A 24555-nucleotide genomic window follows, 5' to 3' on the forward strand; every position below is an offset into this window, starting at 1 on the left:
GTATTCTGTTTCTCTCTTTCGTCATATCTATTATAAACGAGTAGTGTCTGGGAACTCTCCCAGGGAAGATTTGCCTGGATGGCTATGGATATTTTATAGTCAAATTGTGAGAGTAAACCAGCTTTCAAGTTCTGTAGAGGGGGAAAAAAGGTAATAAAAGGGTTATTAAAAAAATAAATAAATGTCGGGATTTTATATGGCTTCTGTCCGTAGTGACAGAGCTTTGGTTTGCTCCAAAATGGAGCTAGGGTTGCTAGGAAAAGCTTGGGCTGGGAGATACCCTCTTGCAGGCACTGTCTGCCAACAGAAACAATCTGATACGCTCTTGCTAAATGCTACGGTTGGCTCAGCGGGGCTGGCACCTGGTTCAGTAGGACTGTGCTGGCACTAGGTGAGCCAGAGGTTGGGGCCACGACTGGAGGCATCAGGGATAGCCAGATATGTGGGAAGCAAGGCATGGCTCAGGATTGTAGCAACCCCATCTTTACCTTCATAATGTTGGATATGTGATATGGGTAGGAGGGCAGGGTCTGTCCCCTCATTTGACAGAAGGCCTACCGAGTCCTACACTCTCCTCTAACCCACGGTTAAAGAAGAAATGCTGAATAAACTTGCTTTACCCTAAAAACTCTGAGAGGACTTCAGCCACTAGGGGTATCAAGCCTGGCACCATCCAAAAAATGTACAGCTTTCTGGAAGGGTTTCACAACTTCCATACAAGCAAAACCAGCCAGGGAGTAATCAACACGCATTAGAAATTTAGATTGAGGTGGTGAAACAAGCACGTCCTGAACGCGGGTTTATTTGTGCACGTGCAGAGATGAGGAGAGCTATACCAGAGTGTTGCCAGTGTGGCAGTAAGGAAGAAGATCAAGTAGCGTAAGAGTTAGTAATTATCACAGTGGGAATGATGAAAACCAGACAAGTTCCGATTACTAGGCATTCTGATTTTTCCTGTAGAGGTCTCAGTTTCACCCTGCTGCCACAATATGCAAAAGAGAAGCCAAAATGGTTACAGAATATTGTGACCTGCCCCGAAAGAAACTCCAGTGTTGAGCAGATACAAGATACCAAGTTTCAATCTGCAGAGAGATACAGAGTGGGTTTGCTAGACCAAGTCACGTATTGCACATATTCACGTATTCTGGGACAAGAGAAAAAGAACATTTTCTCATTTAGTTCTCTTTCATTCTCTGACTCTATCTAGTCAGTCTAATTTTAAAATAATTTATTCCCTCTCAGCTCAGCAGCACCCACACTGGAAATAATCATTTGACATTAGAGTCTATCCACCTTGTACAAATTTATCAGCCCCTTTGTGCAACAAAAGCAAAATGGAGAGCAGGCAGGGGCCACAACATTAGGTATGAAGAGAAAAATCAACAGATGTAAAAGGCATCTGAAGCTGAGGAACAGAAAATGGCACTTAGTGGCTTTCTTAGATTTTGGGAGTTAGTGTAGCTTTTGCTCTGGGTAATTTGCTGGTGGAGCAAATGAGTAAAGAGTTAAAATGCTAAAAGCAAAAAACCTATAATTAATTGATTCCCTGGTATGACCAGTTCATCCCATTTCCAGACAGACTGCCCAATGAGAGCTGTAAAACAGAGCTCTTGTCCAAAAGCAAGCAAAAGTTGATGGCTTTTACTTTACCTGTGAATGAACTTGGGATATGACACACAGTTGTATTTTCAAAGCAAAGAAAGCAAAAGAGGCCTCCTCTCCCTACATCTTTCCTTGCCAGTCTCCCACCAGTCTGGCCCAGTCTTCACTGAAGTTACAAAAAATGAGATCCCTCTCCAAGCCTCCAGGACATGCAGGAATTAGGCAGCAGAGCTGACTTACCATGAGGGCTAGCTGCAGGAACATGCGAGTTTGCCAGACATCATTAACAGCTGGACTCGGTCAGCTAAGCGGGACCAGCAAGTTCAGGAAAACCTGGTGTGAGCCAACATTGACAGTGCTCTTCTGTCTGAGCATCCTGCCCCTGCCAGCTTGACTACAGCATGGAGCAGCCTGTCTGCAGGGGAAATAGAGGTGTGTGCAAACACCTTTGACCTAGTCTGACCCCTCAGAAGAAAGACACAAGACGGAGACCTGCTCAGTGAACCACAGACCAGCACCCATGGTTGTCAGGGTTTCAGCCTTGCCCAGATTTTGTAGTTAAACTTCTCAGCTGTGCCACAAGTGAACAGAAGTGTGGTGACCAGACTCAGGAGTGTACTTCCTCCCAGTGACATCTACAGTGCTGAGCAGAGAGCTGTTAATTAACCCCGTTTATTGAAGGGCGGACACATTCCTGCCTGGGCCCTGATTTTTCAGTCAGGCTCCAGTCCAGCAGGTGATTAATAACCCAGTGTGCTGTGGGAAGAGTGCATCTATTATTCAAATTAATGAAATTATAATCAAGAGGTGACAAATTAGCAATTGCTCCTTGACTGGATATGGAAACTCATTAGTGTGCCAGGCACTTCTGGGGTGCTCGCTGCACTCACGGGCTTACAGTTAGAGAAAAGGGAGTCAGGCAGACCAGACAGCCCCTTGGCACAGCTGGGGGAACACACATCTTGCCCACCCTAAAATAGCTACAGCCACTGCAGAGTTCTCTGGTCCCACAAGACCCCTTAACCTCCACCTCTTCTTCATTGGACAGACTGATTGCAAGGTACTGCCCCAAGGAGGGGCTGCAACAGTCTCAAAGCCCTGACACTGCTGGAATGTGTTATGGGACAAGTATTTGAAAGCAGCAGCCCACCCCGGTGCTGTGAACTCTGGAGTAGAACTCCTGCCCTCCTGAATCGCTGGTTGCAGGCACAGCTGGTGGAGTGAGAGGCTGGAGATCTTCCCCAACAGCCTTCTTAAGGCTGGGGTTACCCTTCCCTGGAGGGTACTCACCGATGTGCTTCCCATACATGTGGTAGTAGAAGGAGACACAGTAGTACTTGGCAGTAATGTTGTAGAGGGGGCTGATGAGCCGGGCTTTGTCTCCTGTCACCCGGGGTCGGGACGCCTCAATGAACATGTAGTAGCCTACAGAACAAGAGAGAAAGGTGGGGAAAGGCAGCATGCACTGTTTCTCCCTTCTTGCAAGCTATGGGAAGCCAGTGGCTGGGAAACTACTCGTCCTCTGGGAGACATGGCCTTGCTCTTCCCAACTGCTCTGCATCCAGTGTGATCCTGGCCAGAGACACTTGCAGGATGTCTGCAGTGCCTCTTCTGCCTTTACAGTATTTAGGGGAGAGCGGGAGAGATAGGCATCTGCAGACCGGCGCTGTGAGCGCCTGCAGCAGGTGAATCCCTGAACGTGCACACACACACATCTGTCTGTGTGCAAAACGAGCCTTCCTGCTGCAGCACATGGACCCCAGAACTGACTCCATGGTGTAAGGAGAAAACCAGAAAGAGAAGGCAGAAAGCATTCCCAACTAATTTCTCCCCCTCAAGCAGAGAGAGAGAGGATTCGGTATATCTGGCCTAAACAATATTGTTGTCTAAAGAGAACAATACTAACGTAGTAGTTAACAGCCCAGGGAGGAACAGATTAGCTATTTAACTTGTTGACATAATTTTCAATGCTCAATCAGGTCGGTGTACTGAAAACTAATGGGAAAAGCCATTTCCTTAGCTGGCCATTGGATATTTCCCATTTTTTTTGAGTTCAAAGATATGTGCTTGCATACAAATTTACTTTCCTCGTTAGAGAAAGATGGAAATAATATCCAGCTAAAACAGGAGCATGTGCTCCATTCACAGCTAGCATGAGCAAAACATAACACCAGTCTCCTCCAGCTACGAGGTGAGGTGGCTCCTGTCTCTCATCCTCCTGCTTGGCACTAAGGAGATCTGTTTGCCTCCCTGAGACCTTCTTTGAGGAAAGAGCTGGCTAAAACCAGCAGAGTCATTTCTAGGTGTTAGAGATGTTCTCGTACTTGTTTATCCTTTTTTAACTTCAAAACAAGCATCAAACAGTACAAGGGCATCAGGCAGCAGGCAATTAGCTGGTAACAAGAACTAATGCTCACACTATTCCCTTCAACAAAGTCGTGGGTGTTTTAATTGTGTGTTTAATGCCAATCAGTAACATGCAAATTAACTGCCTGCTCCCTGCACCCTGCACGGAGGAGAAGTGTGCTGTGTGGAAAGCAGATCAGCCCTCCACCAGCTCCCAGAGCCGCAAGACTCCTGACAAGCAACGGCGTGCATCTCACCCCCCAGCCAAGCCGGAAGAAACCCAGATGTGTGCCTACCCTCTGGCGTACCGCTGATGTCCGTGGGGGGCCCGGTGTTGACGGTGCGCTTGGGGTTCTGGGTGAGGGCATTCTGCCGGGTCCAGTCAAAGTTGTCCATCTTGTCCTGCATGAAGCCGCAGATCTTCTCGTCCTCAAAGCGGCAGGTGTTATCTGTGGGGAAGGAAGGGAAAGGGCTGGTCAGCTGCTGCTTTTCAAACCTCCTCCCCAAGCTGCCTGGGTGCTTGCAGCACTGCTACGTCCCTGTGTTGAGCCGGGGGCAGATGGACAGCCCTCGACCTCAGGAGGAGGCTGAAAAGGAATGTATCACAGAAATCACAGAATGGGTTGAGTTGGAAGTGACCTCAAAGATCATCCAGTTCCAAACCCCCCGCCATGGGCAGGGCTGCCATTCACTACATCAAGTTGCTCAGGGCCCCACCCAATCTTGCCTTGGACACTTCCGTGGATGGGGCACCCATAATATCTCTGGGCAGCCTGTTCCAGTGCCTCACCACTCTCTGAGGAAAGAATTAACTCCTAACATCAAATCTAAATCTCCACTCTTTTAGCTTAAAAATATTCCCCATTGTCCTATCACTACCCATGATATATCCATGATTAGTATTATTATGGAAGGGTTAATGCAGTCTGATGGATGTGATGGTCTGACAAAACAGAATAAAGCCAATATAGCTAAAGTGAAAGAGAGATTCTGCTGAGAGATCTGAAGGGGCAAATGTAGAGGAGGGTAAAAAGAGCATTGAAGGCAAACAGGCTACAAGGGCTTTTATATCAGAAAAACTAGATAGTAGAATAATTTCCCCAGGAGAGAGGAAAAAGCGCCAGCAGATGACCCCCCTTTAGACTATATATTTAACTAAACTATGACACACATGAAAAAAAATCAGCTGTGGAGAAGAGGTCAGCTCAGTGTGACAAATGTGTCATTTGGCTAGAGTACATCCAATTTATACCAGCTAAAAGGCACATTTGATTTTGAGCTTATGCTGGTTCCCCTAACAAAATAAGTCATGTAGGTAAAAGATTTTCATGTAGGATCAGCCACATGTGCAATAGGGCTCGCTTTTATTACTACCACAAGACAGTTACACCCTACAGCAATATTGTAAGACAGGTGAAAAATCTTGTGCATAGACATAAACCAATATGGACTTGCAGAGACTGGAATGAATAGGACATAACAACACTGAAGATTGTAACTTTTGTGTTAAAAAGGTAGTTCCTGAGTCACAAAAACAAAGGCCAAAGACCAGCTTTATGCTGCTGATGCAATAGGAGAGGGATGGATGAAACAGGCAGAAAAGAAAGAGAAAAGAGGTCCAAGACCCAGAACGAAAACTGCTCTGTGTTTTGAGAGGTCTCTGGGCAAAAACTCGAGCTGGGTGGAGAATGGGCTGAGCATGGATCTCAGACCTTGCAAGTGGTCATCCAAACAGATATCAAAAGTCTGTACACCCCTGCCACCCCTGTGGCAGGGATTTGGGTTCCACTTTCTTGCCTGTCTCTTTCCAGCATCCCACCAACACAGTGAGGAAAGAGGGGGCAGCCTTCTGCTGTGGCCAGCAAAAATGTCTTTGCCAGCATAGGCTAGACACTGTGTGGCAAGCCAAGGGCTTGGTTCACAGACCAGGGCAGCTGGGTTTTCCACAAATTCAGCTGGAAATGCTTCTCTTTCGAGCTCTGCACAGCCATCAGGAGCTTGGCTGGGCTGGCCACTTAACTGCTGATTAACCCTGGCTAAGTGCTTTCCATTCAATCTGCTCATTTCTAATTAGCATCCAAATCCAAATTAGCCACTGCTCTGCAGTGCCTAGCACAGAGGTGGAATGGCATCTGGAGCTGAGGACAAGGGAGGAGAGGGGAGGAGATGATGGGGCAGATGCAGGTGGGGGGGCTGAGAAAGGGTAACTGTGTGGGATGGGGGGGGCCTTTTTCATTCCCCGGTACAGGGAAATGGAAGGAGAAAAGAGTGGTAAAGCAGCTTCTAAGGATCCTTCTTCAGCTCTCATGGCTGAGAGAAGGGAGTTCATGATTGTACCAGTGGTCTTCAAAGGAGGGGCTGGAGCCCACAAGCTTGCTGATATTGCTGGGTTGTGTAATACCCCTGTTTTCTCTCTGCTGGACCAAAGACAAGCATTTCCATGACTTCAGCTCATGGGTTGCCAGCTGCAGTTAGAAGAGACAAGGTTTCTCTTAGAATGGCATTATCCTACACAGCAAAATCACCAGGAAACAAAGCAGAATCACCAGGACTCTCCTTTTGCAAAGGGACTGGGATTGTTTGCAATTCTGACACTATGATGCACATGGACCTTCAGAGAAAGGTGACATCTTTCTCCAGCACGAAATTACCTTAACAGGGAATATCAGGTGTAAAGCAGAGCTGGAAGCTGTAACACAGAGGTCAGCCAGGGAAGCGATTGAGAGGGAACAAATCCACAAATGAGGAGGCACAGACATCGAAGGAGAGGCAGATTAAGGAGAAAGCACAAGCTCAGGTGGAGATCAGAGAGAGCTGTGCAAGACAAGAGGACTGAAGACAGTATTCTCAGCTTAGCACCAAGGTCTGGTTGTACCAGCTGATGGACTACTGTGCCTCATTTGTAAGAAGTCCCACACACCTACGGGATGAGACTGCTCAGAAAAGATGCCTCGAAAGCCCAAAGAAAACTCTTTTAATGTCAAAACAGGGTCCCGATTGCATCCGCTGCTCTCACTCAACTGCGGCTAATTCCAGAAGGCAATGCTTATAGCAGAGCACGTAAAATAGAGAACGGTCCTATGCATCATGGATCAACCAATGCTGTTGCGTAATTGACAACATGATCCAGCTTATGTGCAACACCACTTGCTGTGCGGGAGTTTATAACTACAGCACATTACCTCTGCTTAGCTTGGGAGCTCAAGGCACTTTGCAATAACTAATGAACAAGGCTTCTTAACACCTCTATGGCATAGCAATGCCTCTTTCCATATATCTCCTGCCTTACACATGGGGAAATAGATGCCCAAAAGTATAGATAGGCACATTTAAGGTCACAGCAGGCAGTATCTAAGCTGGAAACAGAACCCAAGTGCTCTGACTCCCAGTCCTTTGGTTTAAAACAAGCCACAGGAAGGCAAAGCTTTGTTGTTTCTCCGAGCTAGAAGTGGAGGTGCCATGAATAACTAGGAGATGTTCAATGTGGTTTGGGACACCACCAGCACATCACCTCTGTGTGGTTATCAGCAAAGCTTGCCAGGAGATACCTGGTAGATCCAGCCAAAAGAAAAACGTTTAAATGGCTTGCTGCGTCTCAAGAGGCCACAAAGGTGACCTGACTGATGACCCGGCTGTGTGAAGCAAATCTTCTTGAAGATTTACTCCATCTGCCAGGGATCCTGGCTCAGCACCATGGTGCAAAGTGGTGCAATTAAGAAGTGGATTTAAACATTGAACACAGAATTTGTTCTCTGGATTGTTATATATGAGGTGGAGGTGGCAGAGGAGCTGGTTCCTCAAAGGCTGTCTTCACCAAACAGATTTCCTTGGCAAGTTTTGCAGTGGAGGCAGCTCAGTGCAGACATATTTGCACCTGGTTACAGACACCTCCATGCATTCCCAGGGGAGAGATCTCTGCTGTGGCTATTAGCAATTATTGTTGCTTTGCCTTCTTGAGGAATATAATGGAGATTTTCCTTTCAAGTCCTTAGGGGGAAACCATCCCTGGTTCTGAAATGCTGGATGTCAGATGAATACAAAAAATAATAATCCTGTTCTAGCTACAGCCTATGGGTGATGGAGTGCACTTGAATAAAATTGCCTGCATCATTTAGCTGTGGTCTGAAGACTGAAACTGGCTTAGTGCATAAAGAAACATGCTCCAAGCCTCGGCTCCGTTGCAGACCTCTTGACTGACCCACAGGCTATCACCTTCTCTTTGGACATCAGTTTCCCCACCTAGAAAATGAAGACAATGAAAACTGTATTGAGACCTCAAAGTACATTGTGAACTAAGCAAAAACATTTAACAGTCTCTTCCATTGTAATCTTCTAGAGCATTAATCACCAGTAATGGAAGAAAGCTTCACAATTACATAACTGGATAGGTCATGCTGGATTGCTGTCTGGTTTAATATCTCCATCTGCAACAAGGGGATAATATGATCTACACAATTCTATTTGCCATTACGATACAAAAAATTGTCACCTTTTTTAACCTTTGCATTACACACATTCCTGAAGGACGGGTACAAATTTGAGTAATCCAACTCTACGCAGCAGGCTGGCATCTCATTCCCACATGTTCACACTCGAGCAACAACCTTAAATTCCTCTGGACTGTGAGGCATTATCAGAGACAGGACACACAAGCGCTAGATGGTAAGCAACGAACCATGGTAATCTACAACAACCAGCATTCGGCACAGATCACCACCCACTCTGCTTGTCCGTGGTCCCAAAACGTTTTAGCACCACACAGCCAGACTGCAGATACATGAGAAACAATGTTGCTGCTCTGGAAGGGCAAGACACACTGGCCAATAGAACACTAAATCAGCTATCCAATATACTTCTTAATGACCTCATCACCAAGTCGCAAAGTTACATCTGGTAGAACCAGGGAAACCAAACCACCCGGTGTCGTCGATGAGCTGGAACAGTTTGTGGGGCAGCACCGCAGCATTTGGGTTAGAAAGCAAAGGTTATATCCAAATGAAATTACAGGGGAGAGGTAAAAAGGACAGAGCAGATTCACCAGCACCAGAATTTATTCATGACATTAAAATAATCAGTTATTCTAAGAGAACTTTAAGATAATTCTTAGGCAGTTTCTTTAAATATAAATTCTGGTTTTTAGAACTAGATCAGCTAAATTTTAAGAGTCATCCTTACTGGTAACCTCTAAATATTAGAAATTCTCAATGTCTTTTGTTCACTTCCTCTGCTTTTCTTTTGCTTTTCCTTTAGAGCCCTGTACCTGGCTCTGTAACCATGCCACACGCATGCCTGCCCCAATGTTATTAACATCTTATTAAGCTGAGAGAGAAAATGCATGAAGAAATAATTGTATTAAGTGACTCTCAGAGTTTGTAAATTAATCACCATTGTGCATGCCCTTGGATCAGGCTGCCAGAGGCATTAATCATCTAATCTTTGCTTTTCACTTGAGAGCTCTCAATGTTTGCTCCCAGAATTTGACTGGGCAGCCTAGCATGAACTTTTCCCTAGGGGCGGTGGTAGCAGAGGAACTAGGAAAAGAAGAGGTAGCAGGAGGGATTTCCTGTTACTGGGATGACAATCTGAGAACTCAGCTGTGGTCCAAAGAAAGAGCTAAGAGCCTTTGGGCTCATATTTACTAGCAGCTGGTCTGAAAGGAAGGGTCATATCTGAAATCAAGTGCAGTAGGTCCCATTTTAGGCAGTCAGTCTCAAGATGTGAACTCATGGGCAAGACCCTCATGACTGGCCCAGAGGTCCCAGTATCCACCAGAGGCTGGGCAACTTACATCAAGGTGAAATCATAAGTGTTGGGTTTACTGCGTGAAAATACATGCATGGCTGTCATCCTCCACCATAGGCAAATTTAATGCAGTTGTTCTGTACTCAATCAAGTCGCCAAAGCAGCCCCAGGCAGGCAGTCTGAAGGTTCATCTTACAAAGACCCCAAGAGACTGGCACAATCAGGACTGAAGTTGCTCTGGCTCTACCAGTGATTTATATAGTGTAAAAGCAAGTGGCAAAAGGCCAGATTTTGTCACTTCGACCTGCAGGCTGGGATGCTTGCCTCCTCCAGCAAGTACCAAGAGACATACTCTGGAGTAGGTCCCTGGCAATATGCTCCATGGTTCCCAATGAGTCTTCTGTGGACAATATTTAAAGATGATCAGGAAGTGGAGAAAAGTAAGCAAATGGAATATGGAATTAGAGCGACAAATCCCTCTAACCCTGTAAGCAGCTCCTACTCTCAGGCAGAGTATGGCTCATCAAACCGTCCTCAGAGCGTGAGCTTGCAAGAATTAACACCTCATGGCTGCCTTAACAAGACAATCTCATATCCTGATTTTTGGCTGCCTTCTTCTCATGCTACCCTGCAGTGCAGCTGTAGCACTTACCTACACATACACAGAGTAATACATAAAAGCACTGAATGTGGAACCACCTGCTCCCCATGGACCATAAGCAAGTAGTCTGCCCTTCTCTGCTCAAGAGCTTTGCCTGGGCTTATAGATATCCAGCAACTGAAGCAAAGGGACTTTGTTTCATCCCCTGAAGATCACTCCACTACTGCTTACAGCAAGCTAGAATTCCTCTTTCCTGCTCGATGGGCACCATCACGTTCATGTTAAAGACCATCATTCTGAGACATTGTGTATTCTACTCTCAAAATCAATGGGAACTCTGGGGACTCAACAAAGATGGGCCTGCATCTTGGCAGGAATGACCGAAAGGAAAATAAGCAAGTTAACAATGATGACACTGGAAGGGAAAAGAAAGGGACTGTGTTCAAGAAGTTTGTGAGAGGAACCAGATCTGAGCTGGACACAGCTCCATACTAGCCTGCAGAGATATTAAGTGAGATCTTTTCTGGTCAGAAGAGGAGGGGAATATACATTCCTAAACATAGATTATTTTAGGGAACATTTAATAACCTTCTTACTGGAAGCAGACTGCTCATTTTAAAGGAGGGTGGTTTCAAGATCACAGCCTATCCAGTCGCAGAGACATCAGGTGTGAATGAGAGGCATATCTCTGGTGTTTATCTCCGGTGTTTATCTCCTGGCAATAATTTGAGGTGCAACAAATGGCAGTATTTACTGGAAGCTTTAGCATATGCAATTTCATCCTCTTTTGGGGAAAAAGATTTGAAAAAGTCAGCTGTGTGTTCCAGTTGTTGGCTTGCCTTATCTGCTGGAGTACTTGACTAATATGCATTACATTCAAAACATAAACACGAAGGTGTTGTTGCTTACCTGTTGGGTTGGGATAGTTGATTGCTGGAAGAGGAAACAGAAAAACAAGTCAGAACAGCTCGTACTTCCTCAAATCACAAATCACAATCAAACTCTGAAAATAAAACAAACATATCAAGAAAGGTCACAGATGCACAAGTCTCCTGGCAGCATCCCTGTGAAACACCAGTGCTCAGTGTCTGCCTTGGTGATGGAAAAAGATGCTAACACTCTAATCCAAGCAGCACCAGACCTTAAGAAACCCCCACCTAAGGAGTGAGTGATCCTGGGATTACATTGGGGAACCCTTCTGGCAACCCAAGCAGTTTCCTTCTGGAGCACCCAGTGCGATAGCACCCACTTAGACACCAAAGCTTGGTATCTAAGAGAGAAATCGAAACAGTTTGACACACTGTGGAAGTTTAAGATGACAGGTATGCTGAGGACAACAGACATGTTGTCAGTCCACAGGATAAGAGGATTGTATGCAATCATGCAAACATAGGAGGAGACGGGTCTGTACTTTCTGCTGAAATATAAGGTCCAAACTCCTAATGGGAGTAAAGAAATCACAGAGTTGTGGAAATGGAGAGAATTCTGAGCTGTTGGGATGCTGGGTCGAGAAGTATGGTCAATGTGTATCAATGGGATGGTTTGGGAGTCATGGTATTGGATAGAGCTACAGATTTATTAGTGGCTAGTTAGGAAAGGAATCATGCATTCAGCTCTGTAAAGAACTGAAGCCTTCTGAAATCCTCTTATTTTTATGGGATTCTGACTAATACAGAGCATCCACTGGGTGTCCTCTAATATGCCACTGTACCATGGGAAACTGCAGCGTGGCCTGATGGGGCACTGAGGTTTTGGGGATCTTCTGCCCACAGAGTGGAAAGTGTGAGTCAGAGCTGTTGAGTGATGGTTCAGTGGAGACTGACCCTCAGAAGTCTCTATTTAGTGCTCTGCATTGATGGCAACAGCCAAAATACAGTGAAATGTGATAGCACTGTGCTATCGAAACTCCTCAGCGCAGAGAGGTCCACCCAAGGGTGACAGAAGACCACATCTATTCAGGCCCATGTCCCTAGGCCTGGGACTCGGACCTGTTCTTGTAGCCAGGACCGAGGAAGAGACACCTACGTTCCATGTACCGGATGATGCGGGCAGCCATATCTCCAGCCCCAAAACTGGTGATGGGTGTCAGGCGAACTTCATAGCTCTGAGGCACTTTCAGGTTGGGCAAGATGTGTTCCAGCAACAGGCCTTTCTCCATTTTCTTCACAGGAATGAAGGTTTGGATGGCGCTTCTCTGAGACAGCTGCATAGAAAAAGAACCCACAGTGTTATGAGAATCCTGAAGCTGGAAACCTGAGCAATCCTATCCACCATCTAACATACTATTCCACCTCTTCCTATTGTTGCCGTGGGAGTTAGGTGCTGAAAAAATCTCCGGAGCAGTTAATTAGGGGTGAGATAAGAAAGGGTTTATTATGCCAAGGCAAAGATCTTACAAGACGCGCGCGCAGGCCGTGCCTGAGATGTTACATTTTATAATACCATCCATCCAATCCCAGATGTGTCCACCCTGTGGCCTTTACTCCGGTCCGCCCCGGGTCCACCCCCTGAAAATGGGTCTGGGGTGTATTTCGGGACCCTCTGTTCATCCCATCTTCATCTTCATCAGAGCACAAAGGGTACATAGTCACCCAGTTTTTGACCATGTTCTGTGGTTTAGGCCCTGATATGCTGTTCTGCCAACAATCTAGGCCTTACCTTGACAATACTAAACATTTCTGCTGTATTCAGAATAGAGCATAGAATGGGGTAAGAGGGTTAAGGAATGTGTAAACAAGGGTGCTAGAGGGAAAGGGATAAGGGAGGAAGGGTTGCTGCTTTTAAAATCTACTTATAAAACTTACAAGTATTAGAAAAATAAAAAAACATTAGGGGCTTAAGGCATCACTATAAAGACATGTACATCTGGTTTCTCCATGAGATCTTCATGGTTTGAAAATTCCAACCCCTGGTACAGAACAGTGATCAGGAGACTGAGTTCCCCCTCAAGAGAAGCCTTGGGGTCCTCCTGACTCGAGGGAAAAGTTGAACTATGGGTCCTGGAGCAACTTTGTGTCCAGAAAGAATGGTTTCAGGATGGGAAAAATGGACCCAACTTACCCCTATTAGTGCACCAAGGTCCTTGCAAACACAGCATGGCATTTCGCCAAGATACTCTGCAGTTCACAATCAGTGCTGCAGAATTCATTCACTTGCTGCCTGGGCCCTGTGGCATTTCATTTGGTGCCTCACTGGGACTTGTCTACTACCATGCTTCCTCAGCAACCTTCCGTAGGATCCATCTTTGAATCCTAGCCCACACTGTCTCTGCAGACCAGAGTAAGGGATCTAGTTCAAGTCGGTGGTTGTCTGGAGTCAGTCACAGGCTCTCTCTTTCTCTGATGCCCATTGGAAGGAGCTGAACCCTACCAGCTAAACATTGTTCAGTTTGCTAAGGCAGCAGGGAATTTTCAAGAAAACAATGGGAAAAATATCATTATCAAAATCACCACCACTAAAAATGATGAATTATGTGTCAGTGAAACTTCCCTGCCATGGTCATGCTTCCTTGGTGGAGGAAGGATAAGAACGAGGACTGCATTTTGAAGATACAATTTCCTGCCTGTCGCTGTGCGGTGCCTGGATCCTTGTGGCAAGATACATTATTGAGGATGCTGGTGGCTGGTAAAACAACCTTTGGCAGGACTTTCCATGATCCAGTGTTCACTGTCCTTGACACTAAGCTTTCTCTTGCCTCTGATATATCCTCTAGGTTGACAGTTTCCATCGCAAAGGCAATTTTCCTGACAGGCTGTCTCAGTGTTGGTCATTAATGCTGAAGTTACAGGATTACTGGAACCAGGATGCATGGAGGAAGGTTTACAGCAAATCTGTCAGTGTAGAGAGTGTGGGGCAAGAAGATGGAGTGAGGGCACAGCAGGAGCAAAGGCCATCAGCAAGGCAGGGCTGGGGAGCAATGCAGATGTGGCACTTCGTAAAAACAAGTTCATTCAATCCCTCCTCTGCCTGCCTTCAGCCCTCACAAATGTAACTGTAAGTTCGAACTCAGAAGCAATGGCTGCCACTGGAGAGCTTCCTGTGCCACAGCCCTGTTCATTTCCAACACAGCCAGGAGCCAACAACCCATCTCCTTGACCAGCCCATAGTTTGGACGGTGCTTCCAAGTGAAGGGGCAGCACTGGACCAGATCCTGTGTTGGGGCAGGACCTGGGAACCCATGGCTGCATGTGGTTCTCACAGTGAAAAACAACTTTGCACCTGCCTTACAGATTGTACCTAAAAGAGACCTTTGTACCTGAGCAGATCAGGGTGCAAGTTGCTTTAAGGACATACTTTCTGCACCCTCCTCCTCATCCCTGGGCAAGATGGGTCAGAGAGCTGGGAGCTGCTTTCCCGCAGCTTGGTGCCTTCCTGAAAGGTGCCTGGGAGGAGTCCTAGCAGGCAAGACCAGGGCAGGGAACCAAGCATGAACCTGGCACCAAGATGCTGCCAGGATCCATCCATATCAACAATGCCTCATGTGTGCTTGCAAGCTGGCATTCCTACTGCTCAGCCCTCCCATCTGCCAGCCTTCCATACCACTGCTCTGCCAAGCAATGGTAAAGCTGACTTCCAGAGGCAGCGACTTCACCTGGGATCATTAGCACCAGATCCCTAATTATCTGGGAGAAGAGGAGCAGCCGCAAGCCAGAAACAGAAGGTTGGGGTGGTACAGCTGGCATAGATGTTTTGGGGAGTGGAACCTCACTGGGAGGGCTGGCAGCAGCTCCTCCCCACAGGCTGCCATGAGCTGGGGTGCTGAGAAGGCAGCCAGCAAATAGGAGGAGGTCAGAAGCCATTTTCCTCATCTAGACATAACCTTTGGAAGAGAAACAAAATGGGAGAGTCAGAGAGAAGCCTGGGGTTGAGATTCAGACAGTGCAAATTTCACCTCAGCTGGGATTTAAGTGGAATTTGGGTATCTAAAGCCTCTGGGAGCAGTGTCAAATCACGTACTCTCCCACATCGTCTAATCCAGGACAAACTACGAAATCAGCCTCAAGTCTGGACTGCAAAGCTCTAGATCCCCCACTTGAGTCTATCCTCAGGGACTTGTGGGTTAAATCAAATAAATATCTGGCTGCCACCAAGGTTTGGCTGGGAAACAGAAATTAATAAGGGCACATACGCTTCTTATGGTTGCAACTTTCCTGCTTCCCCAAAGAGACCCGGACAACTAAGTAATGGGAAAGGCACAGCTGGGGCCCAGCAGTATCTCCTCTTGGTGTATAGAGGGAAAGTTTTAAGAGTATCTTTTCCCTCCATCAAATACTTCATAGCTAACTCTTCTCTCAGTCTATGTCCTGTCTCTATTCAATCTGCAACTTGAACCTACACAGAAACTCACTGCCAGAAAGGCTGCCCTCTGTACATCCTTAGTATGGTCCCTACAGTCCTGGCATCATAACAGAATGTCTTTGGATGTCTTTGGAAAGACTGGCTCTTCTCTGTGAAAGGCAGCATGGGCCAAACATCTCCCCTGAGCCAGCTGCAGCCGTCAGTAGAGAGAGCCAGGTGCACTGCCAGCACAGTTTAAAGGGCACGTGCCAGGGAGAAAAAGGGGGCAACTCCAGCCAGCCGCTTGCTGCGTGCATGCGGAGCAGGTGCTGGTTTGTAGTCACTAGCACAGATCCAGCAGACAGAGACATTAAGGCCAAGGTCTGCCCCCCTCCCTAAATATCCTTTGCCTCCCTTATTGCCAGCAGCAGGTCTGTGCAGAGCTGCATGCATCGGCCCAGTAGGAACCCATTTTTCAATCCACTTCAATTGCCAGCTGTTGCCCTTTCTCCTGCTCTGTGTTCTCTTCTCCCATTTTATCCTGTTATCTTCTTCCTTCCACCCTCTTCTCAGCCTCCCTCCTCCTGATCATGTTGACCCAGTGCTCCAGTTTAATATTGCTGTGGTGCAGTTAATAAAGCAGAGGCAGGCACAGAGGACAAGGAAACACTGGCCGCCTTATTAGAGATGCTGAAGCCTCAGTGGAGGATCTCATGCAACAAGCTCATTCATCACCAGGCTCGAGAAGCTGCCAACAGGGCCAGAACAAGAGCACTGCGCAATGCACAGCCTCGCCTTTGCCTTCACCTCCTTTCATTTCCAATAAACAGAGGAAGGGGATGGGAAAGGAAAAAAAAACCAAACAAATCCACAGTTTCTACCAGCTGGCTGTGAATATCCCACAGGCTGCAGAGGTAAGAACATTCTTCCAGAATGAGTTCACTAAAAACACCTTATGAAGGGAAGAATCAGCCCCATATGGTACGTATGTATTCACATGCAGTGTACGGAACCTGTCCCTTTCCTCTGACACTTATAAGCAGTATTAGCAATCACGAGAGAGCACACTTACATGCTTATATGTACTTAGCCACCAAAGCTCTTGGACCTGCAAACTGGGACTGCCCTTTCTTGTGCCTCAGCATCACATTCTGTTGGTAGGTATTGCCTGTCCAGTCCCCTGTCTTATCATGTGAGCTGGCTTTTGACGCTTACAGAGTTTTTGTTCCACTGTGGCCAGCTGAGCCAGCTCATGGTCCAGGAATACAAATCAAGAGACTCAGAGAAAAAACCAGGATTCCACACTACCCCTGCCCGCTGCTGCCACCTCAGCTGGGGCACTGTCATGGTAGAGGAGTCCAAGGTATTTCACCGCCACACCTATGTTTTCTGTTTATATCAGCTATTAAAGGAAAAAAAGGATGATGTTTTCAGACTGATCTTTAAGCTAGGTACATATCAACTAGAAGATTCAGTAAAGCCAAAGGATATTAATAGACACATCTATCAAGAGTTCATGCTGCAGTTCTGCTCAACAAACCACACCAGGAATTCACAAGATTTGGTGTGACTTGTGTAGCCACACATGTGGTCTCACAACCAGCTGTACCTTTAGCTACTATGCATACTTGTTTGAGGGAGAAATTAGAAAGAAAGTCTGTTTCATCACCAAGCTCCAAGGAATTGTTGCAAACACTAGCTAGAAAAATGCACATTAAAATCGTGTAGAATCCCCAATAAGCTGATCAGAGCAAAAGAACTGCTCTGCAGGCATCCAGATTCCCAGCATTGCAATTCACTCTTGCCACTCTCTCCTTACTTGTTCTGCTTCTTCAGCAACTTCTCAGCTCAGGGCACAAGCACTAGCTCTGCTTTCCAGTATCTCCCATCCAAATCCTTTCCACACATACTCTCTGTCTCACCCTTTTTTCTCAGCCTCATTCAAATTCCCGTGGTTGCTCCTTCCTGCAGCACAAACAAGACAGGGGTCACTTCCCACACTCCCACTCCATTCCCACTAACTAACCACAGACATGGGGTGCTGGGATAGCTCCCAGCTCCATCCCCAGCCTCCTCAGCCTCTCCAAAGGGAGAGGATTCAGCAGATAAGGTAGGCTGATGCGGCACAGCAGCTTCACACACAGGCTCCCTCTCTCTGGCAGACTCTTCCTTACTCCCTGTACAGCTCCACAGAGGAGAACACCAAACAAATGGCAGAGGGATCAGGAGCACAGGTAGTAATTTCCTTGATCCTTCCGGCAGCAAGGAATAATATTGCTAGTAATAGTCAGATCCTTCAGGTCAATGAGTAGCTCCAAGGTTGGTGCAATCGTAAAAATCTGGCATTTGTTGACCATGAGATGATCTACTGAACACCTGGTCTACTGACATCTGAGGGGATGCACGTATCTCAGAGAGGAAAAAGAGTTCTAGCACATGAGCTAGTGGGGCTTGTTACAGAGCTTTAAATTAGCTTGGAAGGGGAAAAGGGGTAAAACCAGGCTCGCCAATGATGAGTGATGGGATGACGTGCCAAAACTTGAAGAAACCAGCACTCATGGGATCCCTCAGTCTTCTTCACGAGGTATTGGCTACAATGTACCACACCTGAAATGTTCCTACACAAATCCATGCACCATGAGGAACAACCAGCGGAGCTTGAAACTTTAGCCCAGTCCCAGAGATCTGACATCATTGGCATAAGTGAAACCTGTGGGATGTGTCCTGTGACTGGAGTTCCCTATTGGATGGTTATAGGCTCTTCAGGAGGGATAGGCAGGGCAGAAGAGGAAGGTGTATGCCCAGAGGAAGCAAGGTCAAGTGACATGGGAAGAATTCAGAGATGCTGCTTACAGCTGTAGGAAGAAAATTTGTGCGGCCAAAGCTCAACAGGAGTTGAAGCTGATGAGAAATGGGGGGACAATAAAAAAGTTTTTTCAAATACATTAATGGCAATAGGCAGGATAGAAATACTATCAGCCTGTTACAGGATGAGAATGGTCACCTCACAAACAGGGACAGAGACAAGGCAGAGGTGTTCTTTGTCTCTGTCTTCAACGCAGCTGACGGACCAAGGGGGTCTCAGTGCCCTGAGCTGTTGGACCATGACTGTGAAAATGATCAACTCCCAGTCGACCCTGAAATTTTACAGGATCTGCTGCTCCAGCTGGATCCCTACAAATCTATAGGGCCTGATGGGATGGTCTCCCTCATGTGCTCAAGAGGACAGTCAGTCTCAGCCAAGCTGCCCAGTTTCTCATGATGCATAGGCATCCCTGTTTAGCATGATCTAAGGGCCAGGAGAAAGTGACAGCAGCAGAAGAGCACTTTTCTTCTGACAGGCAATACCACTCAGGGTGTGACAGAGCCTCCCATTTGTACCAGTTCAGCCTCTTTGTCAAGAGTCTTGGCTGCATTATATAGCTCTGTCCTGGAGTGCTGCAGGCATCATCTCATACCAGATTTCCCCAGTGGCTGTGACTGTGAGGACCCCATCCCAACAAAGTCCAGCTAAGACATAGCTGCTCCCTTCCAAAGAGAGTTTTGTTCACAATCACACCACTGCACTCAACATGATGGGATGGGCAGTATCTATGGCCTTAAACTGGTAACAGCCAGGAAAGAAACTCCCAAGCACCCCATCCAAGGGATGGAGGGGACTGAGCTTTGTTATGGTGCTGGTAACAGCTCCTGTGATGAACATGGGGCTCTGCAATGCAAAACACCCCACTACCTCAGCACACAAGCTCTGTCCTCAATTTCTGCCCCAACTGCACCTCCGAAGCTACAGGATGCCTTGCAGAGAGGTAACTTCAAAGAGTACATATCATGGACTTCTGAGTGTTGGAAAAAAAAAAAAAAGAAAATATGATTACAGGATTTATGTGTGTCAGAATTTACAGTGTCCAAGACTGAGAGAAAAATTATCCAAGGGCCAGACCCATTATTCACTGCTGGAGAATGAGAGCCCAGCAGATGAGTTCCACAGGTAAAAATAATTCCTTGGAAAAAGAGGAATGAAAAATGCTCAGAAACAGGATCAAGAGGGAGGCAGGGATAGGAAATTTTAGGAAATCCTCCTAAAAATGAGGCTCCAGTATGTTCCACAATGATGGAAAAATCTGCCAGAAATCTGTCCCTCCTCTCCCACTTCTTCCTATTCACCCTCTGTCACATAGCAATGGATTGAGATTCTGATCCTTCATGTCACCTTGGTGCCACAGGGCAGAGAAGAGGAAAATGGTTTGTCTTGTGGGTCCTTTCCAACTCAGCATATTCTGTGATTCTGTGAATTGAACACCACAAATTTGGTGCTTAGTCTCTGTATTTTGGCAGAGGGATAAAAACCCTCTGCACTGGTAGCTCCCAAAGTTCAGAGAAGGGCAAACCATGGACACACTCAAGGACACAGCAGGAGAGGTACAGTCCTGGCTGATAGGGCCCAGTCCTCTATCACCACAGGGGCTGCCTCTGCTTATTAATTTTATGTATGCATCACATCCCCTCTTAAAAGCGGTGCGTTCCCTTTAGGCCTGCTCCTCCCGCTGGATGTCTGTTCCAGAGCCTGACCACCCTAATGTTCTCATTTCCAGATTGAATTTATTCACAAGCAGTTTGCACCCAGTTGATCTTGTGCCAATACTGTCCTTTAGCTTAAATGGCTCTTTTCCCTCACTGCTGCTTGACCCCCTGATATTTTTATAGACAGCGATCACACCACCTCTCATCCTTTGCTTTACTAGGCTAAACAAGCTGAGTACTTTGTGAGCCCTCTTCTAACCCAGCCTCTCACTTTCTCTGATTGACTCTATAATATTTTTCTGCACGATCCCACTTGCTGGAGTTTGGTGCCCCAGCTCTGCATAATAGGATGCAGTGGCACCTCTCCACCTTGCTTATAAGTACCTCACGTTTTACCAAAGAGTACATTTGTCCTTTCTTACACCTGCACCTAACCAGCAGCTACTTGAAGTCAACTCACTCATGCACATTGTTCCTTCACTTCAGTAATTTCCCACTGTAGCAGATTTCTCATCTTACACATGCATGACCCTGCCTTTGTACCACATCCATTTCATCTCACCAGAACTACTCAAGTAGTTTTCCGTCTTTCGGATCTCACTTAGAATATCCTGATCCTTCACTGAGATGGCATTGTCTCCCAACCTGGTGTCAGCTGCATGAAATTTCAACAGCACAATCTTAATAGGGGTTTCTGAACTGACTGACTGGTATCAGCCATGGGAAAGAGGCATACCTACTCTGGAAAAAGCCATTTTGGTAAGATTTGGATAGTGGAGAAATTTGGTTTGGATATAAAGACAGTCATTGTGATGTTTCTTTATAATCTCTTGTCAAACTTCCTGTGCCTGCCATATTGGATTAAAACATTTTCCTTTGTTAGTACTTCATCACCACCTTGGATGAAAATGATGTTAAGCATTAACAGCATCAATTAAAGGGCTAGGGTAAGTTTAAGATGGGATTTATTTCATTTTCCTTGCTTGATAACCTTTACTAATTAGGGGTTTCCAGAGCAAATAATCACAGTGCAAACACAAAGTTGGCATTTACCACACAAGCATACCAGTGAACTGAAATTCATGCCTGTGTTGTTCATCAGTCAAGCACACAGGTTCAGATCCTGGGGTTAAGCAAGGACGGATGGCCAAAGCAAATCCATTATTCAGTCTAAATGAGGAGTCCTGGAAGCTTTTTGTCTCAAACTGTCCTTTATCAGGAGGCTCCGTTTCCAGGCTGAAACATCCCCAGCTCCAAAGAGAGAAGCAACTGAGACCTTCAGTAGCTACTGAGGAGAGCTGGAGCCATCTAAGCTGGGAGACAGTCTCTCTCTCTTCCTCTTGCACAGGCAATCAGCTGCCTATCCTCATTAAGTGCCAAGAGCAGCAGTTTATGGCTTCCAAGAGAAGCCAAATTGGTGCTGTCATGAATTACTATAAGTGCTTGTTTCACACTCTTCAATAATGTCTTTCATTAGGGGCTGATCAGAAAGCAATATGTTTTTTATTAGCGTATGTTCCCTGGTCTAAGGAAGAACAGACCTAATATTCACTCTGTCAGAGTGACAGTCAAGCAAAAGCCTAAACTGAGGCTCTCTTCTACAGCCCTATTTTCAATCCTGAAGGCACATGCCATCCTTCTGTTTCAGACTGGAAGCTCTATATTGCTACTGCAAGTTCCTACCTGTACTTGACTATGCACTGCAGAGCCTGAAATCATCTCTGTCTTCTGTATGGGCGTAAGTGGATAAGAGACAACATCCCTCGTGTTGCTTCACATCCTCTCTTCCAGACAGCAATGGTTCCAGTCTCTTTTCAGCCTCACATCTGAAAATCAGCACTACTCAGTGCCTTACTGGATCCAACTTTATACTCATCCCTATGTCAGTGAGCATAGTCTCCTCTTCCACCAGTTTCCTTGCACTGGACATGACTGCTTGCAGCTGGACCCACACATGTCTGTGCACTGTGCTGTCAGCACTTCTGGGTCCAAGGAGAAAAGCCAATTTGGCTCTGCATAGCCTAAGTTTGCCCAGCTGCAGTGAGGTTGAGCTCTGAGCCACTTTGTCTTATAAGTTACACTTGTGGTTGCAACTTAGCAATCAAGACATGCTCCACCAACAGGACCTGCCGCCTCCCAGGCTTGTTTTCTTGGGTTTTCTACAGACCATGGCAGAGCCCTCTGTTCGGGCACCTTCACCCTTGAAAACAACTAATAAAGGATGGGGTTGTTGCTTCCTGGAGCAGAAGTAGCCTTTTTGTGGGACTCTGGACTTTCCAGTTTGGTACATGTAATGAAAGTATAATATAGGCATCATTCCAGAGTCTATAGACCACCTCTAACTCGACTGCACTTGTGGTCCTGTCTCTAACAAAGAAGAGGCAGCCAGCACAGCATATGCAGGGAGAGCCATACAGCTCCTCACAATGCTCCATGCTGCCTGCTTCACTTCTTTACGAAACACAGTCAAAACATCTATCTAGTGCCTACTCCTGCTCATTTGTGACTAGCTTTGGGAGAGACTACATCTCTCTTCCAAACCCTTCCCCTTCACACACTCTCACCTCTTATCTCCAATACGTTCTAGAAAGCGAGAGCCAGGGAAAAAAAAACAAAGCCAAGAAAAAAACAAAAAAGGAAACAGAAACAGAAGAAGTGCAAAATAGGAGGGGGAGCAGGGAAGGGCATGAAGGTGCACAAAGAAAAGATGGTAAAGCAGTAGGAGCAACATGGGCTGACTACTGAAAATAACAGATGAGCAGAGTAAATGGGAGGAAGCTGCATCACAGCCTATCGACAGGGACTTTTGGAAAGACCCAGTAAACAGCATGTACCCCTTGAAGCCACTGAAAGAATGTGGATAAGAAATCCACAAAAAGGACTGACTTTTATCTTTGATACCTGGCAAGCATTTTTATCCTGCGTTCAGCTTTGTAAAACACAAGCCAACAGCCTGCTGGATATGAACAAGCACAGTGGTGTGAAAACATCTCTAGCCTGCAAGGCTGCTCTGAGGGGTGTATTGGTTTGGGGAATCAGGTTATCTTTTCTCTCACATTTTCCTTACCCTCAATGAGCACTGAACAGCAGTGTTAGGAGCTAAACAGAGATGAGATTTTCCTTCTAGATGAGTTTTAAGATCATATGAGCCTTTCCAGCAAGATTATTTGTACTATTCTTCTCAGGCACTGTAACTATTCTGAACAGAACTAAGACTGGAAAAGCTGTTTGGATTATTCCCTTGTACTAGGCAAGCTAAACAATACCCTGCTTTCTCTCTTGCCCAGTCAAGTACTTGAATTGCATTAGGAGCAGTAGTGTTATGAAAAGTGAATGTTAACACAAAATGTCTGTTGGCACTTTATGAATGGCAGAACACCTTGTAAAACTTTCAGCTACACTGTTTTGGGCAGATGAGCTTATATATTGGATCCGGGTATGACGGAGTTGATTTTTCCCATAGCAGCCCTCCTAGTGTGTGCTTTGTGTGGGTAGCTAGAAAGGTGTTGATAACACACCAGTGTTTTGGCTACTGCTGAGCAGCGCTGCACAGCATTAGTGCTGTCTCTCCAACATTTCTCCCTCACCAGTAGGTTGGGAGTGGGCAAGATCTTGGAAGGGGACATCATATCCAGGACTGCTGACCCAAACTGACCAAAGAGATATGAAAGGGATGGAGAAGAGGGCATTTGTTATGATGTTTGTCTTCCAGAGCAACTGCTACATATAATGAAAATCTGCTTCCCAGGAAGTGGCTGGACATTGCCTACTGATGGGAAGTATAGAATAAATCTTTTATTTTCCTTTGCTTCTCCATGTGGCCCTAGTTTTCATTTATCTTGCCTTTATCTTGATGTGGTTTTTTTTCCATCTTATTTTCTCCCCCTTGTCTTGCTGAGGAGTGGAATGATAGAGCAGCTTTGTGGGCATCAAGGTCAACCAACCACGCCTTACTTACTCTGGATAATCACAGAAGAGGAATGATACCGTAAGACTGAGGTACTAACCTGCCACTGCTCATATTACTCATTTACTCATATTACTCATACCCCAAACTAATTTTCCCAACTAACTGATTAGAAATTATCTGTGGACTAGGGAAAACCAGCTCAGAAAAACCATGTATCATATTGAAGAGCGATTTGTGAATTCAAAAAGACAGAATTAATCAGACTAATGCATTAGTTAAGCACCATTTGATAAGCTCTCATGGGCAAAGGGAAGAAATCTCAATAGTGGCATTGGAAGATGTTAGGCTATCTAAGGGGACAGTCTTATCCCATGGCTACCATCCATTTCCACTGAACTCACCTGAGCCATTCAGTGCTGGTCAGGCCTGTGTCAAACTTCCCTGTCCAGCCTTGTAAAAAACACTCTGATTCTCTTGCTGACAGGGCCAATGACAACCATGGCTGGGCAGACACCTCCACCTGTAGTGGCTAAGGGAAAACTCCCTTCCTTTGTGC

The 24555-nt window shown here is 46.1% G+C and overlaps 1 protein-coding gene across 1 annotated transcript in view; it reads right to left on the bottom strand.

Moving 5' to 3' along the window:
* The window catches only part of MDGA1 (MAM domain containing glycosylphosphatidylinositol anchor 1), a 152834-nt gene that overhangs the window by 26043 nt on the left and 102236 nt on the right, over window positions 1–24555 (bottom strand). The window contains exons 11-14 of the mRNA XM_027735136.2: window positions 12317–12494; window positions 11201–11224; window positions 4245–4397; window positions 2893–3027 (exon numbers count right to left, since the gene is read on the bottom strand). Of these exons, the coding sequence (XP_027590937.1) occupies window positions 2893–3027; window positions 4245–4397; window positions 11201–11224; window positions 12317–12494 (490 nt within the window). The remainder of the gene's footprint in view (window positions 1–2892; window positions 3028–4244; window positions 4398–11200; window positions 11225–12316; window positions 12495–24555) is intronic.

This window comes from Pipra filicauda, unplaced genomic scaffold (assembly GCF_003945595.2).
Source record: "Pipra filicauda isolate LSUMZ 115617 unplaced genomic scaffold, ASM394559v2 scaffold72_size3293161_pilon, whole genome shotgun sequence".
Lineage (NCBI taxonomy): Eukaryota > Metazoa > Chordata > Aves > Passeriformes > Pipridae > Pipra > Pipra filicauda.